At 52.6% G+C, this 20,034-nt stretch overlaps 10 protein-coding genes across 10 annotated transcripts; 6 read left to right on the top strand and 4 right to left on the bottom strand.

Annotated features, from left to right (window-relative positions):
* Positions 1-1,208: 1,208 nt before the first annotated feature.
* PtrM4_064920 (P4Hc domain containing protein) lies at positions 1,209-1,964 on the top strand (the record flags this gene model as incomplete). Its single annotated transcript, XM_001933199.2, has 1 exon — positions 1,209-1,964. One exon carries the CDS (start codon positions 1,209-1,211, stop codon positions 1,962-1,964), a length of 756 nt encoding a protein of 251 aa, XP_001933234.2.
* A 463-nt stretch (positions 1,965-2,427) lies between these two features.
* Positions 2,428-6,808, bottom strand: PtrM4_064910 (Trichoplein multi-domain protein; the record flags this gene model as incomplete). Its single annotated transcript, XM_001933198.2, has 4 exons — positions 2,428-3,505; positions 3,554-4,096; positions 4,145-6,136; positions 6,183-6,808. The coding sequence occupies 4 exons, from the start codon at positions 6,806-6,808 to the stop codon at positions 2,428-2,430; spliced, it is 4,239 nt and encodes a 1,412-aa protein (XP_001933233.2).
* Positions 6,809-7,063: 255 nt separating this feature from the next.
* Positions 7,064-7,352, top strand: PtrM4_064900 (OmpH domain containing protein; the record flags this gene model as incomplete). The annotated part of the gene is made up of 2 exons (XM_001933197.1): positions 7,064-7,123; positions 7,173-7,352. 2 exons carry the CDS (start codon positions 7,064-7,066, stop codon positions 7,350-7,352), a joined length of 240 nt encoding a protein of 79 aa, XP_001933232.1.
* Positions 7,353-7,604: 252 nt separating this feature from the next.
* PtrM4_064890 (translation initiation factor 2B subunit, eIF-2B alpha-beta-delta family) lies at positions 7,605-8,828 on the bottom strand (the record flags this gene model as incomplete). The annotated part of the gene is made up of 2 exons (XM_001933196.2): positions 7,605-8,268; positions 8,314-8,828. 2 exons carry the CDS (start codon positions 8,826-8,828, stop codon positions 7,605-7,607), a joined length of 1,179 nt encoding a protein of 392 aa, XP_001933231.1.
* A 1,062-nt stretch (positions 8,829-9,890) lies between these two features.
* PtrM4_064880 (membrane protein, hemolysin III protein) lies at positions 9,891-11,462 on the top strand (the record flags this gene model as incomplete). Its single annotated transcript, XM_001933195.2, has 2 exons — positions 9,891-10,073; positions 10,128-11,462. The coding sequence occupies 2 exons, from the start codon at positions 9,891-9,893 to the stop codon at positions 11,460-11,462; spliced, it is 1,518 nt and encodes a 505-aa protein (XP_001933230.2).
* A 489-nt stretch (positions 11,463-11,951) lies between these two features.
* On the bottom strand, positions 11,952-13,299 carry PtrM4_064870 (DnaJ, DnaJ-class molecular chaperone with C-terminal Zn finger domain protein; the record flags this gene model as incomplete). Its single annotated transcript, XM_001933194.2, has 3 exons — positions 11,952-12,182; positions 12,229-13,109; positions 13,227-13,299. The coding sequence occupies 3 exons, from the start codon at positions 13,297-13,299 to the stop codon at positions 11,952-11,954; spliced, it is 1,185 nt and encodes a 394-aa protein (XP_001933229.1).
* A 683-nt stretch (positions 13,300-13,982) lies between these two features.
* PtrM4_064860 (YIP3, Prenylated rab acceptor 1) lies at positions 13,983-14,513 on the top strand (the record flags this gene model as incomplete). Its single annotated transcript, XM_001933193.2, has 1 exon — positions 13,983-14,513. The coding sequence occupies one exon, from the start codon at positions 13,983-13,985 to the stop codon at positions 14,511-14,513; it is 531 nt and encodes a 176-aa protein (XP_001933228.1).
* A 26-nt stretch (positions 14,514-14,539) lies between these two features.
* On the top strand, positions 14,540-15,871 carry PtrM4_064850 (Atrophin-1 multi-domain protein; the record flags this gene model as incomplete). The annotated part of the gene is made up of 1 exon (XM_001933192.1): positions 14,540-15,871. One exon carries the CDS (start codon positions 14,540-14,542, stop codon positions 15,869-15,871), a length of 1,332 nt encoding a protein of 443 aa, XP_001933227.1.
* Positions 15,872-17,569: 1,698 nt separating this feature from the next.
* PtrM4_064840 (GRP domain containing protein) lies at positions 17,570-17,971 on the top strand (the record flags this gene model as incomplete). The annotated part of the gene is made up of 1 exon (XM_001933191.2): positions 17,570-17,971. The coding sequence occupies one exon, from the start codon at positions 17,570-17,572 to the stop codon at positions 17,969-17,971; it is 402 nt and encodes a 133-aa protein (XP_001933226.2).
* Positions 17,972-18,496: 525 nt separating this feature from the next.
* PtrM4_064830 (DnaJ, DnaJ-class molecular chaperone with C-terminal Zn finger domain protein) lies at positions 18,497-19,360 on the bottom strand (the record flags this gene model as incomplete). Its single annotated transcript, XM_066105677.1, has 4 exons — positions 18,497-19,121; positions 19,175-19,235; positions 19,289-19,306; positions 19,357-19,360. The coding sequence occupies 4 exons, from the start codon at positions 19,358-19,360 to the stop codon at positions 18,497-18,499; spliced, it is 708 nt and encodes a 235-aa protein (XP_065964304.1).
* Between the last annotated feature and the right edge of the window lie 674 nt (positions 19,361-20,034).

Here is a 20,034-nt window from a genome sequence, read left to right as displayed (position 1 = left end):
TTTTCTGCCTTGTGTGTGTGTTGTGTGGTTTACACCGCTGTTTGAGCTTTTCTATACTTGTACATGCTGTGTACTGTAGGTATAGGTACGGCTTGTTATACAGTAGTATTGCCAGTATATATTGATATGTACCTAGATAGACGCACAGTGCAGCATCGCGACCGTGTTTTGGGGTGGAAAGGGGGGCCCGCAATTTTGGAAGGGGGAGGGGGCGGGAATCTTGGTTATCTATCGTCATACTATGAGGCGGATGTGACACGCAGGGTCCCTTTTTTTTTTGTTCGGCGTTGGCGTGGCGGGCGGGCGGTCTTGGACTGAGGGGCCGGGGCCCTTAATTTCTTTCTTGGGGGTGGGTTTGAGAGGGTTCTGTGTCGGTTTTATTGACTTTGAGATATTTTTCTCTCTTTTTCTTTCTCTCTCTCTTTCTCCCCTTCTTTTGTAGCTGTCAGGGTACTGCTATTGCTGTGTGGTTTCGGGCGCCGTCGATATTCGTTTGTTCCACGCAGGGTTTCTGGCTTAACCGTCTGTCTTTTTTTGCCTTGTGTGTGTGTGTGTGTGTGTGTGTGTTGTGTTTTCGAGAAGCTTGCATGCATACAAAAAGTATATCGGTGAACAGCCTAATCAACAAACAGCAATAAACGACGAAGTATAGAACCTTCCACAGTCACATTTACTCCCACGACCGTCGTTTCTGTTCCGGTACCACTTATCATTTTATCATATCTCTTACACATACGCAATGCATTCCACGTCGTCAGCCTCGTCTTCATCAGCGTCATCGTCGTCCTTATCCAAAATATCAATATCCTCATTATTTCAATATACCGTCCTGGCCGCTCTCGCCTATATCCTCGCCGGCGCTCCGCTATCTTCGCTACTCAGCAGTCCTTCTAGCACATCAAAGAACAACAACACAGCAAGACCAGGCGCAGGGCAAAATAGCCATAATGGTCCTGAATTAGAGAACTTGGTGATTCCAGAGAAAGGACTCGAGTGCGGTGGGCATCAGTTCAAGGGTGTTTATCTGATGAGCCGGGAGCCATTGGTGGTGTATATCGAGGGGTTTTTGGGTGAAGGGGAGGGATATGAGGTTGTGAGGCTAAGGTGAGTTTTTTGTCGTGTCTATCTTGTTCGGGGGGAGGGAAAGAGTAAAGAACTTCTTTTCCGAAGTCTGTTGTGCTGAGCAGTGGGGAAAAAAGGGAAAGAACATGGAAGTTTGCGGCTCCCCAAAAGAGAACGTCCATCAATATCACTACATTTGGAAGCAACAACCAAAAGAGCCAAAGCTAACATCAGCTATTTTTAGTGAACCCCACTTCACCCCCAGTACAGTCTGGACCTCTGGCCGCGAATCGCTCAACCCCTCAATCCGGCAATCGGAAAAAGCGCCCCTCCCACGCTCGCAAACCGTAAAATGCATCGAAGAGCGCGCTCGCACCTTCCAGGGCTGGCGCCCGTACACCTTCATTGAGAAACTCTGGGCCCAGCGCTACAACCAGGGCGGCCACTACACATACCACTATGACTGGAGCACCGCAACCAAATCTAGCGGCCGCGTGAGTAGCTTCATGGTTTATGTCGCTGGCGAGTGCAGAGGTGGTGGCACTCATTTCCCGCGGTTGGAGAAGCCTGTGGGGAATGAGTGGTGTAGGTTTATTGAGTGCGATGTTGAGGGTGTGTATGGGAATCGTACTAGTACTGCATCAACGACGGCGAACAGCAGTAATGCAAGTGGCAAGGAGGATCTCACCAAGGGCGTTATCTTCAAGCCTATTCCGGGAAATGCTGTGTATTGGGAGAATATGCGGAATGACGGGTCTGGGTATGCGGAGAGTTGGCATGCAGGGTTGCCGGTGCTGGAGGGAAGTAAGGTTGGACTCAATATTTGGAGTTGGTTCGCTGAGGGGTATGTTCCGCCTGTGAAGCAGGGGAGTGTGGGCGAGGATGATATGGACGGGAAGTAAGAAGAGATGTTGAATGAGATTGGCGAAGCGTTGTGTTTCTAAGAAGTTGTGGCCAACGACTAGGAAGGTCATTGAGAGCGAAGGAATATATGTATATCTTGCTAAGGACGTAGAGTAAAGCTATGCATGCATACTCAGATATGAAACATGGGATAAGAGACATGCGTGTATTATAGTAAGAGAACATAAACATAGGATAGCAAGTAAACATGCCAATAAACACAGATCAACATATGTGCACATTGGTCAGCTTCTCTGATGCTCTATGGACTATTACAGCTCTTGGTGAGCCCTTCCTGCTATCAGCAATAAATATAGAACACAAACCGGCAACAGCACCTTGTGCAGGAAGCAAACGTAAACGGGGGAGAGTAAACTCAATGAACAGCAGAAACGCACTCTTCGAATCAGTCTAAAAACAACCAAAACTAACTATATTACAGTTTCCCATACTCGAACAAACCTAACCCAAAACCCTACCTGCAGTAGAAGCCGTACTCCTATCTTTGGTCTCGACCTTCCTCAAACCCTTTCCGGCAGTGATCTCACCAAGCAATGCTCCTCGGTTGGGTAGTCCACCCGGAGCCTTCATGCCGAGCATGGGCGGTGGTGGCGGAGCACTGCCGCCTGGGGGAGGTGGTGGACCAGGTGGAGGTGGAGGGGCAGAGCCTGAGGGTATTGGCGGTGGAGGAGGAATGCCTGTGGGAGGCGATGCTACAGCTGGACTTTCAGCACGGGGGCTCTTGTTGTCCATTGATGACAAGGGGCGTGGCGGCGCCATGGTTCCGAAGAGCATGGATGCTAGCTGCTTAGCTCCACCTTGAGTAGGCGCTTCGTCGTCGTCAGATGACGAGTCGTCCGAATCAACGACAGACCAGTCATCATCGTCCTGTCTTCCTAATCTGCGTGCCGAGGGACCAGATGGTTCGTTGAACGTGGGAATGGAAGCCTTATTGGCATTTTCCTGCGTCAGGCGGTGGAATGGGTTCGTAGATACTTCACTGGTATTGCTAGGAGGAGGCGGCGGGGTCGAAACTGTGTTGTTCTCCTGGTTCGACATGGCCATTTTCTTCAGGAACGGATTCTTGGTCTCAGTGTCACCGAGCCCAGGGTGGGGACTAGTCACCGAGGATGCCGGCGGGCTAGCGATGGAGGATGGTGGCGTGTTGTGATTCGTTTGCGGCATTGGCAGTGCTGGTGGTGGCGCTGTATCGCGCGGCAACTCTTGACTAGCGATCGGTGTATTGTCTTGAGGCGTAATGTTCTGCGGGCCGTCATCATCGGAGGATTCATCATCATCGAGCGCCTCAAGCTGCATTTGTAGCTGGCGTTCACGCTCACGAGCGGCTTCGATCTCAGCACGCTGTGCGGCCAATCGAGACTCTTTCTCCTTGGCGTCCTTGGAAGCAGCTTCCCGACGCTTCTTTTCCTCGGCCTTCTTCATCTTGCCTTGCTGAACTTGCTGTTCAAGAGCACGAAGTCTAGCCTGAGCGGCTTCCCTTTCTTGGGCCAGTTCACCTTCTTGTCTGCGCTCTTCTTCCCTAGTAATTGTTAGTGAACGCACAGTACTAGAATAGGTGTATACATACTCCATGCGCCTCGTCTCTGCTTCTTGGGCCTCTTGTTGCTCACGGAGAGCTCTCTCGGCCATATCGTTCTCAGCCTTCTTCGATTCTGCTTCCGCTTGGTCATTCTTGTTTTTGCGTGAAACTGGTGGGGGCGGTGCTGGCTTCTTGCCACTGCTCTTGATTGGAGCAGGTGGCGCAGGGGACTCGTCTTCAAGACGTCTTTGGCGCTCCTCCTCGCGGCGTGCATCCTCTTCGTCGGCCTGCCGTAACTTCTCCTCGCGTTCCTTCCTCTCACGATCAGCGCGTTGTTGCGCTGTTTCACCAGCTTTTACTGGAGCCTTGATGCCCAACGCAGCCAGACGCTCAGCCATGCGTTGCTCAGCCTGCTGCTTGATGAAAGCCGCACGTTCTTCTGGAGTCTTGTATGCAGAGCCGCTGGGAGCGGCACTTGCTGCACGAACAGGAGGCTCCACGCGAGCAGCGGGGCTATCATACCGATTTGCTGTGGAAGGCCGGTTGTCTTCTGAGCGAACAGATGATGATCTATAGTTGTCGCGCGAGTGACTGTCTTATGTGAGCAAGTGTACTGCATAATGAACACGTGATACTTACTCTTCTTTGCGGATGCGTGAAGCTCGGCTGCTGCGCTGGAGATCAAAGATGAAATCCTTAACTTCGTCCTCCACACCAAGAGCCTCCTCCCACCTGCGTCGCTCGTGCTCACTTGTGTTATCATGACCGCCTTCCTTGAGACTCGATTCGAGGCCTTTGGTGTACTCGTTAACACTATCCTCAACGTCACGGATCATGCGCTCGTTGTTTTCTCTCTCAGCTCGGATACGTGAATTCTCCTTTTCTAGGCGTTCTGTTGCAGCACCAGTGTCATCGCTGGCAGGAGCAGGTCTTCCAGTCAATGCGGCAGATCGAGCTTGCATCATAGCCTTAGCACGAGCTTTCAGACGATCTGATTCTGTTACAGCACCGCCAGGACCAGTACCGACAATGGTCGATGCGGATCCAGGATGCGCTTTGGCATCTCTGAGTCTGAAAAGCTCTAGCTGGGCATCTGCAATTTCACGCTCTGTTCTGCGCACATTGGAGGCAAGTTCAGGCAAGCGGTCGGTGAGATTCTGAAGCTGGCGCTTGAGGGCACGACGTTCTGCGTCTGAATCAGAAGACCTCATTGCGCCCTTGGGATGAGCGTCGATGTCTTCCTGTATCCTGCGAATACGGCGGTAGAGATCCTCAGCTTCGCGACGGTCACGGCGGTCGAGTGCATCATCCTCATCTGCCGCATTCTCATCTCGGGAATCCATGGCATCCAAAAGAATCTGCTTCTCCTTCACAGACTTTCGGAGCTGATCGAGAGACATCTCGTCTGATCGATCTGAAGCAGGAGAACCAGGCTGTGCTGGTGAAGGCGAGCGACCACCGCCACCAAGTCGATGTCTTGCACTAGACTTGTATCCTACATTGTCATCATTATTACGGAAAACAGTTGCATCTTTGCGTCCACCAGCTTGTGGACTTGCGGCACGGAAGGAGTGTGACTTCAGGTAGCTAACGCCAGTACGTTGTGGCTGAAGGAAAGCACCCGAGTTCTTCCTGTCTTCGGCGTCTCCGCGAAGGAGGTTCTTCATTGCACCGATAGAGTCATTGATGTTGCGTGTTGAGGGTGGCACCAACTCAGGGGGTAGACGAGCAGGGATGGGGTAGCCGTTGAGCTTGCGATAGATCAAATGCATGGCTACCGCAAACTGGTCCAGGTCGAGACGGCCTCGGTCAGCAGAATCGGCAAGAGTCCAAACGCGCTCGAGGTCTGGCTTGGGTAGTCCACTTTGGCCGAAGATCTCAAGAGCTTGCGCACCGCTAATGTAGCCTTTTCCCATACCGTCCCAAGCCCTAAAAGTATCATCATACAGTTTCTTCTCGCCCTTTGTAATAGCCCAGGGGATAGTTGCATTACCCGTCAACCCAGCAGTGGTGTGAGTGCCACCTTCACGGCCAGTTTGAGGCATCATCCTTTGCGCCAGAGCTTCGATGTTTGGCAGTCCAGTGGCTGGAGTGTTTGCAAGGCCCCATTGGCCAGGCATACCTGTGGGCTGCGCATTCAACGGAGCCATACCCGTCTGGTTGGGCGCCAGGTTTGAGCCGAACCCAGTGGGCATTGGAGGCATCGGCGGACGTGGTCCATTGTAGCCGCCTGGGGACTGACCGAAGCCAGTAGGCTGGGGCTGCATTCCTGTCGGTTGTTGCCCAAAGCCTGTAGGTTGCGGCTGCATGCCCATTGGTTGTTGCCCGAATCCAGTCGGTTGTGAGACCAAAGTGGTCAGTAGCTGGCTGTTTGTAGCCTGCGGCTGCGGCTGCTGAATCGTGGGGACCTCGTTGAACTTGGGCGCATTGCTAGACGGCGTGGGGCGTTTCGAGGACTCTTCGCTGATACCGAACGAGATGATGTCGACCATGCTGGAAACCTCGTTCTTGACTCTTTCGGGCAAAGAGTTGGGTAGATCCTTTCCGGTCAGCTTGATGTTGCACAGGTACATGGCAAGCGCGAATTCGGGGAAGAGAAGCTGGCCGGACTTGGTCGTGTCTGAAAGCGTCCTAGGTTTGTTAGACGTGGGTTGGTTGTACGCTGTGTTATACCTACCAAATGTGAGACAGATCGTCTCCAGACAACTTGGATCGCATCAACAGATCCCGCGCTTGGTCTCCCGACAAAGCGTGTGAGGTTCCCACGGCTGTCTTGAACAGCTGCTCGAACTTGGCCTGGTCTTGCGCCGTGATGAACGAGAGCCTAATGTTCGGGATCTTGGTCGTCTTCGCGGGAACAGGTGGTGGAACCGATGAAGCAGAGTTGCCGCGAAACGAATCAGCCATCTGCGCCGAAGTCATGCCCGTTGGCTGCGGCCGTTGAGGTTGAGCTGGAGCCTGTTGCTGCTGTTGTTGCGGTGGCGCACCCGTCTGAAAGGGCATCTGCTGTGGAGCCTGCTGCTGTTGAAATTGTTGGCCCTGCTGCCCTGGGTAGCCTGTGAACTGCGGCTGCTGAGGTTGCGGCTGCTGTCCAAAGCCCTGCGGCTGGCCCGGGAAGCCAGTGAACTGTTGCTGCATTGGCTGCATTGGACCTCCTCCGAAACCAGTCGGTTGAGGAGCCAATCCACCCTGGAAGCCTCCGGGCTGTTGGAACTGCTGCTGTTGTTGTTGCTGTCCATACTGGGGCTGCCCAGGTCGGGCACTGTTGCCGCCCCCTAAGTACGAGTTGGACCCAGAGAACATGGCGGGCGGGTTGTCGCGGGTCGGCTAGAGGTTTGGAGATGTGCGCATGTGGACAAGAAATTAGAGCTATATACGAAGCGCGCACGAGTGGTAATGGAAGGAGGGATGGCGAGGCCGGCAGCAAGCTTGTGGCTGTTACAGGTCCCGAAGGCCGGGGTGAGAGTTCGCGCTAGTGAGAGGTTCAGTCGTCATCTTCGAGATGATCGCGCTCGTCCCTTAGGCACCAACCACCACGACTCGTCACACCATTACACAATGTCCAACGAGCAAAACGGAACAAGCGCTGCGTCGCCTTCGGGAAACGACCTCGCCCAGGTAGGTTTCGCAGCGGGCCATGTTCTGCCTAGACTGACAGCTGCGAAAGGCGTTCCAGGAACTGCAGCGAGGCGAACAGACGGCAGCTGCTCTGGAAAACCATCTGGATTCGATTGAAAAGAAGATTGAAGCCCTTCTTGCCCAGGCGCAGAAAGCCGAAGAGGAGCTGCAAAATATGCCGGCAGAGACGGACAAGTCTTCAGGAAGCGACGCGAAGGACTCGTCATGAGGCCTGTTCAGCCATATAATGAGCATAACTGTCTTAAATGAACGCTCATGCTGGACCAGCTACATAGTTACAGGCTCCACATAAGTTCACGAATCACAACTCCGATGTCAGTAAATCGTTGGGTGGACAACGCAGGACATGAGCATGTTACGTGTCTGTTTCCCATGGGCTGCGCCTCGAAAAAACTATTGATTATGGGTGGCATATCCGACATGTACCGGTGACTCGGAGTACATGGATAAGGCATTCTTCTCATAGACCACCAATGGTTGACGGCTTTACTTCCGAACCTTCCGCCTTGAAGACGGTATCCAAATGGAATACTCCATTGCTGTCTTTTTCAACTACACCCACTTCGGTGATGATGCCATCAATGAGTTCCGCAGGCGTGACGTCGAAAGCAGGGTTCCAAACTCCGATACCGTTCGCCGCAATACTGATCGTCTCGATGACGCCCAGGTCGAGCGTGACCCCGTCGTGCCTGGGTCCTTTTACGAGCGTTACCTCCTTTCCAGATCGCTCTTCGATAACGATATCTGCACCTGACTTGGTCTTTAGATCAATTGTCGTCCTGGGTGCTGCTACAAGGAACTTGACGCCGTGATGCTTAGCAAGGATAGCCAAGGAGTATGTTCCAATCTTGTTTGCTGTGTCACCGTTTGCTGCTACGCGGTCGGCACCAACGACAATACCGGCAATGTTCTCGCTCTCGCCCCGTAGTCGAAGCAAAGCTGCAGCCATGGAATCGGTTATGAGAGTTGCTGGTATCTTGTCATGAACCAACTCAAAGGCTGTTAGTCGCGAGCCTTGGTTGTATGGACGTGTTTCAGAGCAAAAGGCATGCTTCAGTGAACCGGCAGAGTGCAGTGACCGTATGACACCAAGCGCTGTACCATATCCTGCAGTCGCCAGAGACCTGAGGGATTAGCGATCCGGCTTGTTGAATCACAACTGTACATACCCAGTGTTGCAATGTGTCATCATGCTCACAGGCCCTTTCTTTCCTGCCTCGGTGTTCTTCATGATCCACTCGGCGCCGTGCTTTCCGATGCTCTCGTTGTCGCTCACATCGTCGACTAGCATCTTCTCTGCAGCACTCACATACGCTTCTCGCACACTGTCGCCGTCGGCACCTTCCGAAGCGGCGGCACTTTCTGTGATTCTCTGAAGTTTGCCTGCTGCATCGGCAAGATTGACGGCCGTCGGTCGGCTGGTCACTAGATAGTCTAGCTTTTCTGTGATGAAGACCTTGACTTCTTCCGCTACAGAGGGGAGCTTCATGTTACTCAACTCGACTGCCAGAGCGAGTGCAGCAACAATGGCGATGGCTGGTGCTCCTCGCGTCCGCATCTCCTTGATGGCATGCCATGCATCAGTGCTAGAGTAGATGTGATCATATTCTTCAGCGTGCGGCAACTTTAGTTGGTCGAGGATTTCGAGCTGGCCTCGCGAGTACTTGATCGCCTGGAGCACCATGTTGAAAGATTGGTTGTCGTATGTGTCACGGTTTTCACAGGTTCACAGGTCGCAAGAAATTTCAAGATGACGAGCGTTGGGTTGCAATTGCCGCAAGGCGGGACCCTGCCACTAACACGTGCAAACTCTTGCACAAACGAATCGGGTGAAAGTACATTTCAAAATGAATCCAATAAAACGCATACAGTCAGCACTTGACATTCAAGATTGCTGCAACTACACGACTCGAATTTGTCCATTCCGGAAATTGCGGCATATGGCGTCACAAGACTAGCCACGTGTGGCTGCATACCGAGGATGCCCAGTTCCTTCAGCCACAAATCAACGCACCTGCTTGAACCGGCGACGGGAAGCGGCACGTCCGTTCTAGCCGGACAGACATGGACGAGTTTTCATCTGGAACATGTCTACGTGTTGCGACAAAGACGGGGCTGTGTGTTTGTGGCTCCAGGAACGGCGAGGTACTTATAATCCCGAACTCCCACCGTTCGGCGAGGAAGCCAGTCTCAGCCTTACCTACAGCTATAAAGAGCCGCAAAAATAAGGGTCTGGGGTCCTACACCTGTAAGGGACCGGAGCCGTGAATTTGCCGCAACAGCCCCATGACGGCGCCAACAATCATTGTGCAGACTTCACGCCCAAGTCACGCCCACGCCCCATGCCCTACCGCCCCTAGCCCCGTGATTACTTGTATCGCTCCTCGCTCCCGCAATACTAAACTCCCTACTCTCGATTGTACAGTAGATATCCGCCGCATCAGTACCGCACTGTCCAATCCACGACGTTTTCGGAAACCACGCCTGTGTTTGGTTTGCCCCGATAGGCGGAGGAAAAGACCCACATTCTCACAAATCAACTTCCCAACACGCCTCAAGAAGAGAGGTCATCCAGCCAGACACCCTCACTGTGCACATGCGCAAACCTGCCAATCGCCTGACACCTTCGCGCGTTACAACCCCCTCGTAGTTTGCGTCCGTTGTCGACTAGTCCTGACCAGAAAGATCGCCACGCCTCGAACAGCCCCGCGCAGCCCTGCGCCAAACATATATACCGATGCCCCTCATGCCGCGTTCCAAGTCGAGCGTTGCCGTCAGTACTGCAGTCATGGCTTCTCAGGAAGAACCCATTCAGCCCACGTACCGCGGCTACGGCACCTTCGCCTCGCAACATCCTGCACAACGTCAACGACGCCACTCATGGCACACACGCCCCTGCATGCAGGAGGCTGAAAACTTTCAAGTCTTGGTATGCAACAGCGCGTACATGTCCATGGGAAAAAGCACTAACTCTGTATTACAGCTCCGGAACTTCTTGGCTGAACTCAATTGCCGACTTGATCTACTCGAAGACTACGGCCACCTCAAGTACGACGCAGGCGTCGAATACGCATACAACACGCTCCTTGCTGTCCGTGAATCATGCTCCAAGATATCTGATGGCGCAATCGAAGCCGGACGGCGGCAAGCATCTGTTTTCGTCGAGACATTGGAGGGACGGTACACAGACGCCATGGAGAAGAAAGAGACACTGGGAGAGAAGGTCCTTGAAGGAATAGTGCTTATGGACTCCTACCTGACCGAGTTTGAGACCCGCGCATTCGCTTTAAGAGACGGATCAATTGGGTCTTATGCGCAAGAAGTCTACGAAGGAGGGTTGAGGAAGATGGACGAGGGCATAGAGATTGCAAAGGGTGTAGTAGACGGCGGTCTAGACAAGGCACGACGCGCGCGAGAGACCATTGAGATTAGAGTCGAGCATGCTGTACAACGAGCACTGGCACGAGCCAAGGCGCATGGCTTGATTCACTACGAAGACCTACCGGAGCCATGGCGAGTCAACCCACACATCCTCAAAGGCTACCGTTTCAAAGAAGGAAAGTGGGCGTGTGTACGCTCCATCTTCGGCCTACACAACGAGCTCATCAACATCTGGACTCACCTTCTGGGTTTTATCATGGTCCTCGCTATCGCATTTTACTTCTACCCGTCCAGCACGAACTTTAGCATGTCAACAAAGGCCGATATATTTATAGCCGCCGTCTTCTTCTTCGCCGCATGCAAGTGCCTGGCTTGCTCGACCATCTGGCACACGATGAACAGCATCTCGCACCAAACGCTTCTCGAACGCTTTGCTTGTGTGGACTACACTGGCATATCCCTTCTCGTCGCCGCCTCCATCATGACTACGGAATACGCTGCTTTCTACTGTGAACCCGTTTCCCGCTGGTCATACATGTGTATAACAGCACTCCTCGGCATCGGCGGCGTCATCCTTCCCTGGCACCCTACCTTCAACCGCGCCGACATGGCCTGGCTCCGCGTCGTCTTTTATTGCTCTCTCGCCCTAACAGGCTTCCTTCCCTTTGGCCAGCTCGCGTACACACGCGGTGTTGAGTGGGCTCAGTACTTTTACGCACCTGTTACCAAGAGCCTTCTCGTCTACGTCACAGGCGCGTGTCTATATGCAAGTAAGACGCCTGAGCGCTTCTTCCCGGGCTTCTTCGACTATATCGGCTGCTCCCACAACATTTGGCATGTGGCTGTGCTGGGGGGTATCATCTTCCATTACATGGCTATGCAGACCATGTTCACACAGGCGCTCGCCAGGGCCCAGACAAGCTGTTCGGTGTACTAGACATTTTCTTGTCTATTTCCCTCATTCTTTCTCTTTTGTTTGGAGCGTTGCAGCGTGTTTGGCATTGAGGCGCGTGGTTGTGTTGCATTTGCATAAAGAGGGCGTCTTCGTCCTCTTTCATAGACCTTTCCTCTTCTTTCTTTCATCCTAGTTGAATAGACTACCTGGGTGTGGGGAAATATAGGCCTGCTTTCTCCGGGATGAAGAATTTGTAGCAGAGAGCCTCGAATACGTTAGATATAACGAATTGGATATTCACATCAACTCGTTTTGTTTCACTGCGATCATGTAAGGAGTAAGAACCAATTTTTAGACCAGAAGATAACTGGTACATGTAGTGCTAAAACACCAACTCCTATGCTTCACCCCCGCTTTTCCCCATCTATGTTGTAATTGTACATGCATATGCAATAGCCCAGGTCGCTTTTTATCTACCTTAGGCGCAAAGTGGCCAGCCTGTCTGCCCAGAGATGAAGAGTCATGGTGTCATTACCTCGCCTTGCGGACAATGGCTTTGCGTTTCCTGGCTTCGCCGTTGAGGTTGGCTGCAGTAGCATTCTGGATGGCAGCTTCACCTTCGGGAAGGTTGGACGAATCCAGGAGAGGCTCATTGAGCAGCTCCTTCTTGCCGAGGACGCGTCCGACCGACTGGTTGTAGGCAAACTTTGGCAGCTTGAACAGAAGAGTATCGAAGATGGTGGGCTTGGGTTCTTCATCGGGCTGTTACTGTTAGCTATATTCATTTTCATGGTAATGTAAGTCTTACGTCAATCAGGTACTCGCCCTTCTGTCCGTCCTCGTTCTCGTGTTCCAAAAAGACATTACCAACAGAGTCGACGACCAGGACTTTACCGTTCTCAGCGACGATGCGCCTCTTGGCTCCTTGGGGACCGGAAATGACCTCTGCCTCGACAGGAGCGCTGATACCATCCGTGCGTGCTTTCTTCACAGCCTGTACCTTCTTGGGCTTGCGAGCATCCTTCTCCATGGCGCGCCTTTCGCGACGGTTTCTGGGGATTGCCTCATCAGGAGTATCTTCAGGAGATTCTTCGACCTGTTCGACGTTGGGAGGGACAGGGACAGCGTCTACACCTGGGATCCCCTGTAGACCGCTCTCGTCACCCCAAGCAGTCTTGCGGGCCTGGCGAATGTATCTCTCAGCAAACTCCCTTCTACGCTTCCATCCCATCAGGAGAGCAAAGTAGTGAAACCCTCCACCCAAGACGACAAGTAGTCCAAAGATGACGGAACCGAGGCCAGGGCGGAAACGCTCATAGTAGTAGCCAGAGCCCCTCCACGCAGGGAAGCCGTTCCTTAGGAAGTGGTCGTAACGCTCGCGTTCGGCGCCCTTGAGCATAGTGGCTACGACGGAGAGTCGCTGGTAGGCGGCCGTGACCTTCTTGACGTGCGCTTCAATCTCCCTGTTGGATGGCTGCTTCTTGCCTCCCGCCTTCTTTTGGTTCTTCGCATAGTTGTTAATGTACGCCTGGCGGGCCTTGTCGGGGTGAAGCTCGCGCGACTTCTTGCGGTAAGCCTTTGTCAATTGATCTTGCGACGCGCCGGGCTTGACGCCGAGTAGGTCGTAGAAAGTGACATTCTTGCCCTCTGCTTTGGCGACTTCGTCACGGATACGGAATATTTCGTGGTCTGGAGTAAGTGGTCAGAGGGAAGTTGAGCTGGATGCGAATGTATATGGGAGCATATGTGGCCTCATATGGCAATTGGAGATGGACATGAGATGGAATTGATTGGAAAGTTACCCACCCTCTTTTGTCCAGGCGGCAGCAAATGCCACGAAGAGGCACACAACCAGTGCGAGCAGTGTGTGAGATCTCATGGCGGGCGTGTTGCGGGAAGAACAGCTGGCGCGTCTGCGAGCGAGTAATTAGGGAAGCTGCAGGCTTGTGCAGCCAGATGTCCAGTAGTCTAGACTGAACGTGGCCCAATCAGTCTGACCGGTATAGACGAGACACGAGTGTAGCAGATTTGGTATATTGGGGGCCAAGGAGCGTCCCGGTGTTTGGGCATGCCCTATTTTCACTTTCACGGTTCTTCAAGCATGTAACAAAAAGTGGCCCTGTGGTCCTAAGCATGTGAGGCTCGGCTAGGGGGCTGACGGAACCTCTGTGGCTTTTCTGTGAGGAAAGCGCGACCCTGAACCACGGGATTCGCGGCAGGGGCCACCAAAAGTTACCATTACGATACGAGCAACCACAGGTAACCATCTCTCCTCAACCACTTGCTTCTCATTCACTCCACCCTCATTTAGGCCGCGTCAGCCTCGCCCCTTTCATCCAACCCTTCTTCTTCACTCTCTCGCCACTTTTCAGACCACGTAAGGCAGCCATCCCTATATACATTCTTGAGGACACATCTCAGTCTGTCGCTCCATATCTCACCACCACCACTACCGGCAACTAACGTTGACTTGTGCGCAGTTCTTAGATCCAACAGCAAACGCCTGTTCGGTTATCCGCAAATTCTCAACTATCCAGACTTGTAATTCACACATCGCTCGTCATGTCACGCTTCAGCATCCCCATCGACGCCTTGACGTCCAGGATGAATTTTGGTGGACGCTTCGACAGCCTGCGCTCAACCTCCGTCTCGTCCCGATTCGCCAACTTGCGACCCATCTCCGAGTTCTTCGACGTCAAGCGCATCTCCAAACCCGCAAACTTCGGCGAGGTCCAGAGCAGGGTCAACTACAACTTGGGCTACTTCTCCAGCAACTATGCTGCTGTCTTCGTCATGCTCAGCGTCTACAGTTTGCTCACCAACTTGATGCTTCTCTTCGTCATCTGCCTGGTAGTCGGTGGAATGTTCGGTATCGGTAAGCTCGAGGGCAACGATCTGCAACTCGGCAGCTGGCGCGCAACCACCTCGCAGCTTTACACTACACTCTTCGTCATTGCTATTCCTCTCGGTCTCTGGGCATCGCCCTTCACCACGGTACTCTGGCTCATCGGAGCGACGGGCGTGACTGTTGTCGGCCACGCTGCGTTCATGGATAAACCAATCGAGTCAGCTTTTTCCGAGGAGGCGGTCTAGGTGGTCGGCCGCGAACTCCTTACACTATGCCCCACTGGGGAAGACCACCAGGGGGCTCGTCGGGTGTGGGGAGATACTATGGGGGGAGTAGGGACGACGTACTTAGGTTTCAAGATTTGGGTAGCGACGACGAAAAGGATGGCGTTGTATTAGATTCGGCCTTTCAACCAGCCTTGAACGGCCAGCACATCAATCCAGATGAATTATACTTTAATGATATGGATATCAGAGCGTGGGAGGGCAGAGCATCGGCTTTGGCAGAAGCAACTTATGGTCAAGAAAATGGTTACCAAGAAGACAGTGAAAGGCGCTTTGATTCGGCCGAATATGAAGAGATGCTCTTTCGACGTGTACTCGACAAGATCCGGATAGCAAGAGCAGCAGGAAATCCAGACGTCTCACTCAGTCCTCAAGAGCTTCATGCGTATCAGTCACGACTCTACGGCCCACGAGTGCCTGCAGCGCGCCCCCAAGCCCAATCTCGGCACAGTAGCGCTTCAACACCTACTGATAGTGCTAGCGTTGTGAGTGTCCCTGGGGATGGCAGACACGGTGCCTCCTCAACGCGGTCAAAGAAGAGTGAGAAGCGCAACTTCATCTTCAGCTCAAAATCAAGAAAAGACAAGCAGCCTAGCAGTCGTACACGTACATTGGCTGTATCTGCTCTAGATAGTTATGCGCCGCCACCAGGATTTGTTGTACCAGGTCCCAGTGGAGAGCCCATGTATACACCTATCAGCGCTCATCCGGCCAGTCTAGCTCGTGAACACGAGTCTCTGGACCCGCCGTCCCGCTCGGCGGCTGATGTCAGCCACCATGTTCCTACGCCTTCAGTCACCACGACGAGAGACATGCTCGGTGCATACCCGGAATCTGTGTACGAATATCAGCCTGCAACCCCTCGACGTCAAGATCGGACTATCTCTCCACGACAAGCTGCTTTTGAAGCTGATACGCCGCCCGTCTCCCGCACAAGATCACCTTCAATACAATCATCTCGGCTTGTGCCGTTTCCCGTCGAGCCATATCAATACCACTCCTTCAGCCCAGCTTCTTCGTCGTCGCCGACTTCGCCTCAACTACAATACACTCGAAGAATAAGCTCCGGCGTATCCGAAGCTAGCTACGCGTCGATACCAAGGCGTGTGCCAGTGCCCGTGCAGGCTTCAGCATCAATACCACTTCAACGAGCTGTAGCTGTTGGAAGTGGTCAGGGCAGTCAGTCGGACCCGGTTCTGGTAACGCAGGTGTCTGGTTCGGCGACTGCGGTACCAGCTCAGGAAAGTGGTAGAGGTGTTGGAAGTGGCCATGGAGCTGAGAAGCGGCGAAAGAGTGGTAAAAGTAGAAAGAAGGAATAAGCCGCCTCGATCCGTTGCCACCGGTTATGTCTTGTTGGTTTCTGATTTTGGCATGTCTGGTCCAATTGATTAATGCTATCGCAGTCTTGCATACGGTACACTGGCGTAAATGGCGGCCACGTATGTTAGTGGGCCCTTTGATGCTTTTGCTGTCTCGATTATATGTACCGAGTATATCGATTACTTCTCCACTACTTGTGTGTTGTTCGACACAGTCATTCGATAAGAGACTGAAATAGTCAGACACAGCTCAACAAGGCAAAGTTTGTATGCATGAACGCGTCTGTAGGCTCGATCCAGACCAATCCAAGATTGTTGAATGGCATCTTGCGTGTGCTGCGTCTGCACTGCGTCTGCACTGCATCTGCAGCATTTTGGTCTCGAACAAATGGACCGTTTTTGGAGACTGAGATCACAGGGGTGCATGCACAACGATCGTTGCACAAGGATATGTTTTTCGGTAGCATGGCCTAAAATTTGTGGCGTTGATCCCTTGAATGTGTCTGAGTGGTGGTTCAAAGGGTCAATATTGCAATGGTGGCCTTGGGGAATGTACGGACATGTTCTGGTCAGGTCAATGCCATGACTCTGTGCCATGGTTCACGCACAACACGGCGATGTGCATGTGCACAAGTAGCTCAATCTCGGCACAAAAGGAAGATGGGGCTGCAGACGCTGTACCTGCAGGGATGACAGCCAAGCGCCAAAAAAGCGGTCTGGTAGCGCGGTCAAAGTGCGTCAAACGTGCAGCAAAGCCGATCCATCCTACCAGGAGCTCCACAAGTTCGCGCACATGTTTAAGCTGGCCAGAATTCCGCCCATGGCACGATAATTCCATTCCCCAACCGTGCGAAGTACCATTTTTCCTTTAGCACTGAAACAACCGTTCGTCGTCATCCCGCACTGCCGCTTCCGCTGTTTCCAGGTCACTTGCTCTACGCATGGTCCCGTGTGGTTTTGGGCAAAAGAAGTGGACTGGGGTTACCGTTGTCCTGAGCGTGTGAGGCGAATACAAGATTTCAGGCCGCAGGGAAGATTTTGGGAGCCATTCCAAGGCAAAAATTACCCAAAACATTGTGGATTGAGGCCCAAAAGACCCACATCTGCATCACCACATAATCCAGCCTTCACCGGTCGGCTACTTGGTACGACGAGAGCGTTCTATTCTAGTCCCCTAGTTTGTGTTTTTGTCTTGTTGTTGTCGTCTTGTCACTGTATTGCTGGTAAAGACTCACACATCAAACAGTCATACAGTCACAGTTTCAAGTCGCCAGATTCGATTTAATCACACACAAACACACATCATACACACATACACACATACCTACATCAACTACCTCTTACATCTGCGCTTACATGCGCTACGCTACAACATACAATTCGCATCATCGCATCCCAGCCTCGGTTGTCCGCGCCCATACTTCGCGCCCACGCTCCGCCTCCACAAGCGCACCACCGCTAACACGCTCGCTCGCCCCTAAACCGACGTTACTCCTCACCTCGTCTTCGTTGTCGCATTCGCACGCGCACAACACCGCAACCATGGGCAGCAGTAACTGGAATCCGTTTTCCACCGGCTCGCCTGGTCGCCGCTCTACGTCCTCGTACCGTCCCGGCTACGCATCCTCGTCGTACTCGTCGTCGTCGCGCCACCATAGCTCCACATCACGGTATAAGCGGTCGCCACGCGACTCGTACATGCAGCACCTGTACAAGAAGTTGCAGCATTTCCTACGCGAGATCTGGCGCTATGCCCAAAGACACCCGTACAAGGTCTTCTTCATGGTCATTATGCCCTTGGTCTCGGGTGGTGTCTTGCACAAGCTTGCCAGGCAGTTTGGCGTCAATTTACCCCAAACTGGTGGTGGTGGCCACCAGACCGCGAGGGGCGGATACTCTGGCTCCTCGCATAACAATGGTGGTGGCTACTATGGAAGCCAGGGCTATGGCAGAGAGACCACCACAACCAGGACGTCTGCTACTGCAAATGGAGGAGGTGGCGGCATGATGAGTGGTCTGGCGAATATCGACATGCAGAGCGTGGCGGGTGGCATTGGCGGACTGGCTAGTTTGGCGAGTATGGCGTCGAGATTCATGTGAAGAAGAAGAATCGATGGGGTTGACGAGTGTCCCTAGGAACGGCTGAACATGTCTTCACCATCTGGCGGGTGGTGAACAAGTTTACAGGAAAAGATGACGATGGGTTTTGACAGGGAAGAGACGGAGCTTTTTTCTTTTTGCGCTTTAAAGGACCTCTTCACGACGCATGGACTCAAAAGGTGGCACGTGTGTACAAGTTTCACGATGTGAACGATGGGTTGTGCTGGACTATGTTGTAATTCCTTTTCCTATTTTGCTTGCTAGGCTTCAGAGATATCCCTCCCTTCATACGAACGGAAAACAAAATTTAGTTACCTTTTTTTGGAATCGGCTTTATTCAAGTGCTACCGTGAGGTCGTGTCATTGACCTGTGCTAACAAAGAATTCTATTGAGAGCTGATGTGAAAGGGTTACTATCAACGCAAAGGATATCATCAGTCATACAACTAATCAAGGACTTCCACCTCAACTCTAATCGACGTGTCTGGCGCCTGAGGTAGTCTTTGTATACACCCTGATGCAACCTCATGCAGACACAACATTGGCAAACACCTTTGCCGCCAACCCACTCAACAAGCGCGCCTTTTCCGCCTGCGGCATTTCCTGGAACACCGCATAGACGCTCTTTCCCTTCGTATCCCTGACCGCCCCAAGTCTATTCCCTGCCACAGCTCCCGCAACCATACCGGGGAAGTTGGCCACAATGAAGCCCATAGCCGCGCCACTAAGCCCACCAACAAAACTCCAGAACTTGCCCGTAGGATGCGCATCTTCGTCCGCCATACCTTCTTCCCTCAGCATTTCTTCGAAGATGCCGCCAAACTGCTCCTCGCTGAAGCGATTGTGACTCTCTTCCGTATTACCTGCGGGGGCACTGCCAAACCCAAATGCAGACCATGGAAAGCCTTGGGCGAATCCTCCTGCGCCACCCGCAGCTCCAGCATTGGGAATCTCTTCTTCAGGGTCCGAGTCGGGTGTGGTGGTGCTACCTGTGAAGCTATTGTACATGCGTGCGGCATCGTAATCCCGGCGGCGCGTGGTATCTGAGAGGGTATAGTAGGCATCGTTGATTTGTTGGAATTTCTTCGTGCGACTGGCGCGTTCCGGAGAGTCTGAGGGAACGCGGTCGGGGTGGTGTTTTAGCGCTGCTCTGGGTATCATATTAGAGAAGGCATCCAGACTTGTGAAAAGGTATGTGTGTACTTTTTGTAGGCATCGCGAACCTGCTGTTGGGAGGCCTTGGGGTCGACTTCGAGGACCTTGTCTACGGTACTGAATCAGCTTGAGGCGTCTTATCGCGACGTTGTGTATGTTTACAATAGTCCGCTGGAGGAGCTGCGTGAGGTTTAGCTGAAGTTTGACTACCAGGCTGTTGCACATCTCACCCATGCTGTTGGCTAATTCGCTAGGTCTCGTACTTGGAAACAAATGAGGCGGTAAGTCTGGCCAGAGATTGGAAGCGATTAAGGCTTCCGGTCGATTGCTAGGTAAGTGGTGAAGTAGATGATAAGCGGCAGCGCATAGGGAGAAGTGCAGGTACACGGCTCGTAGAGCAATGACGTAGACGCGCTTCAGCCATTGTGGCTCCACGTTTGCACGTGAAAACAATACGTTTAGCAAACTCAAACAACTGCACTGCAATTCCTTTTAAGTGCATATATTATCGCTAATTTGGTTGCTTTACTAGAAGGGCTTAAGTAGAGGTAGACAAATCAAGCGAGAAATTACACCGCTTTGTATTTGGTGAAAGAGTTCAGCTCAATGTACTAAGCAGCTTCGAACAGTACTCTTCATGACCCCCTCATCTTGGTACATGGTCCATTTAGAATCCTCTCATCCCTTCTTGTATAATTCTTCAGGAAGCTGGGAATTACCTGAGATCTGGTCTGTAGCTTCCGCGGGAAGAGAGCGGGGTGGGATGCGGCTCAAGTGACGTGTCGGGCGTAAACCGGCTGTCGGTTTGTACCTACCACATGGTTTTAACTGGAAATTGCTATAATTCCATAGATATAGCTAAAAATACACTACATGCACAAGAAGCGAGGTGGCCATAGCATGATGCA

Source organism: Pyrenophora tritici-repentis, chromosome 2 (genome assembly GCF_003171515.1).
Source record: "Pyrenophora tritici-repentis strain M4 chromosome 2, whole genome shotgun sequence".
In the NCBI taxonomy this organism is placed as follows: Eukaryota; Fungi; Ascomycota; class Dothideomycetes; order Pleosporales; family Pleosporaceae; genus Pyrenophora; species Pyrenophora tritici-repentis.
Note: the sequence above shows the minus strand (reverse complement) of the source record. Positions and strands in the feature narration are given on the sequence as shown.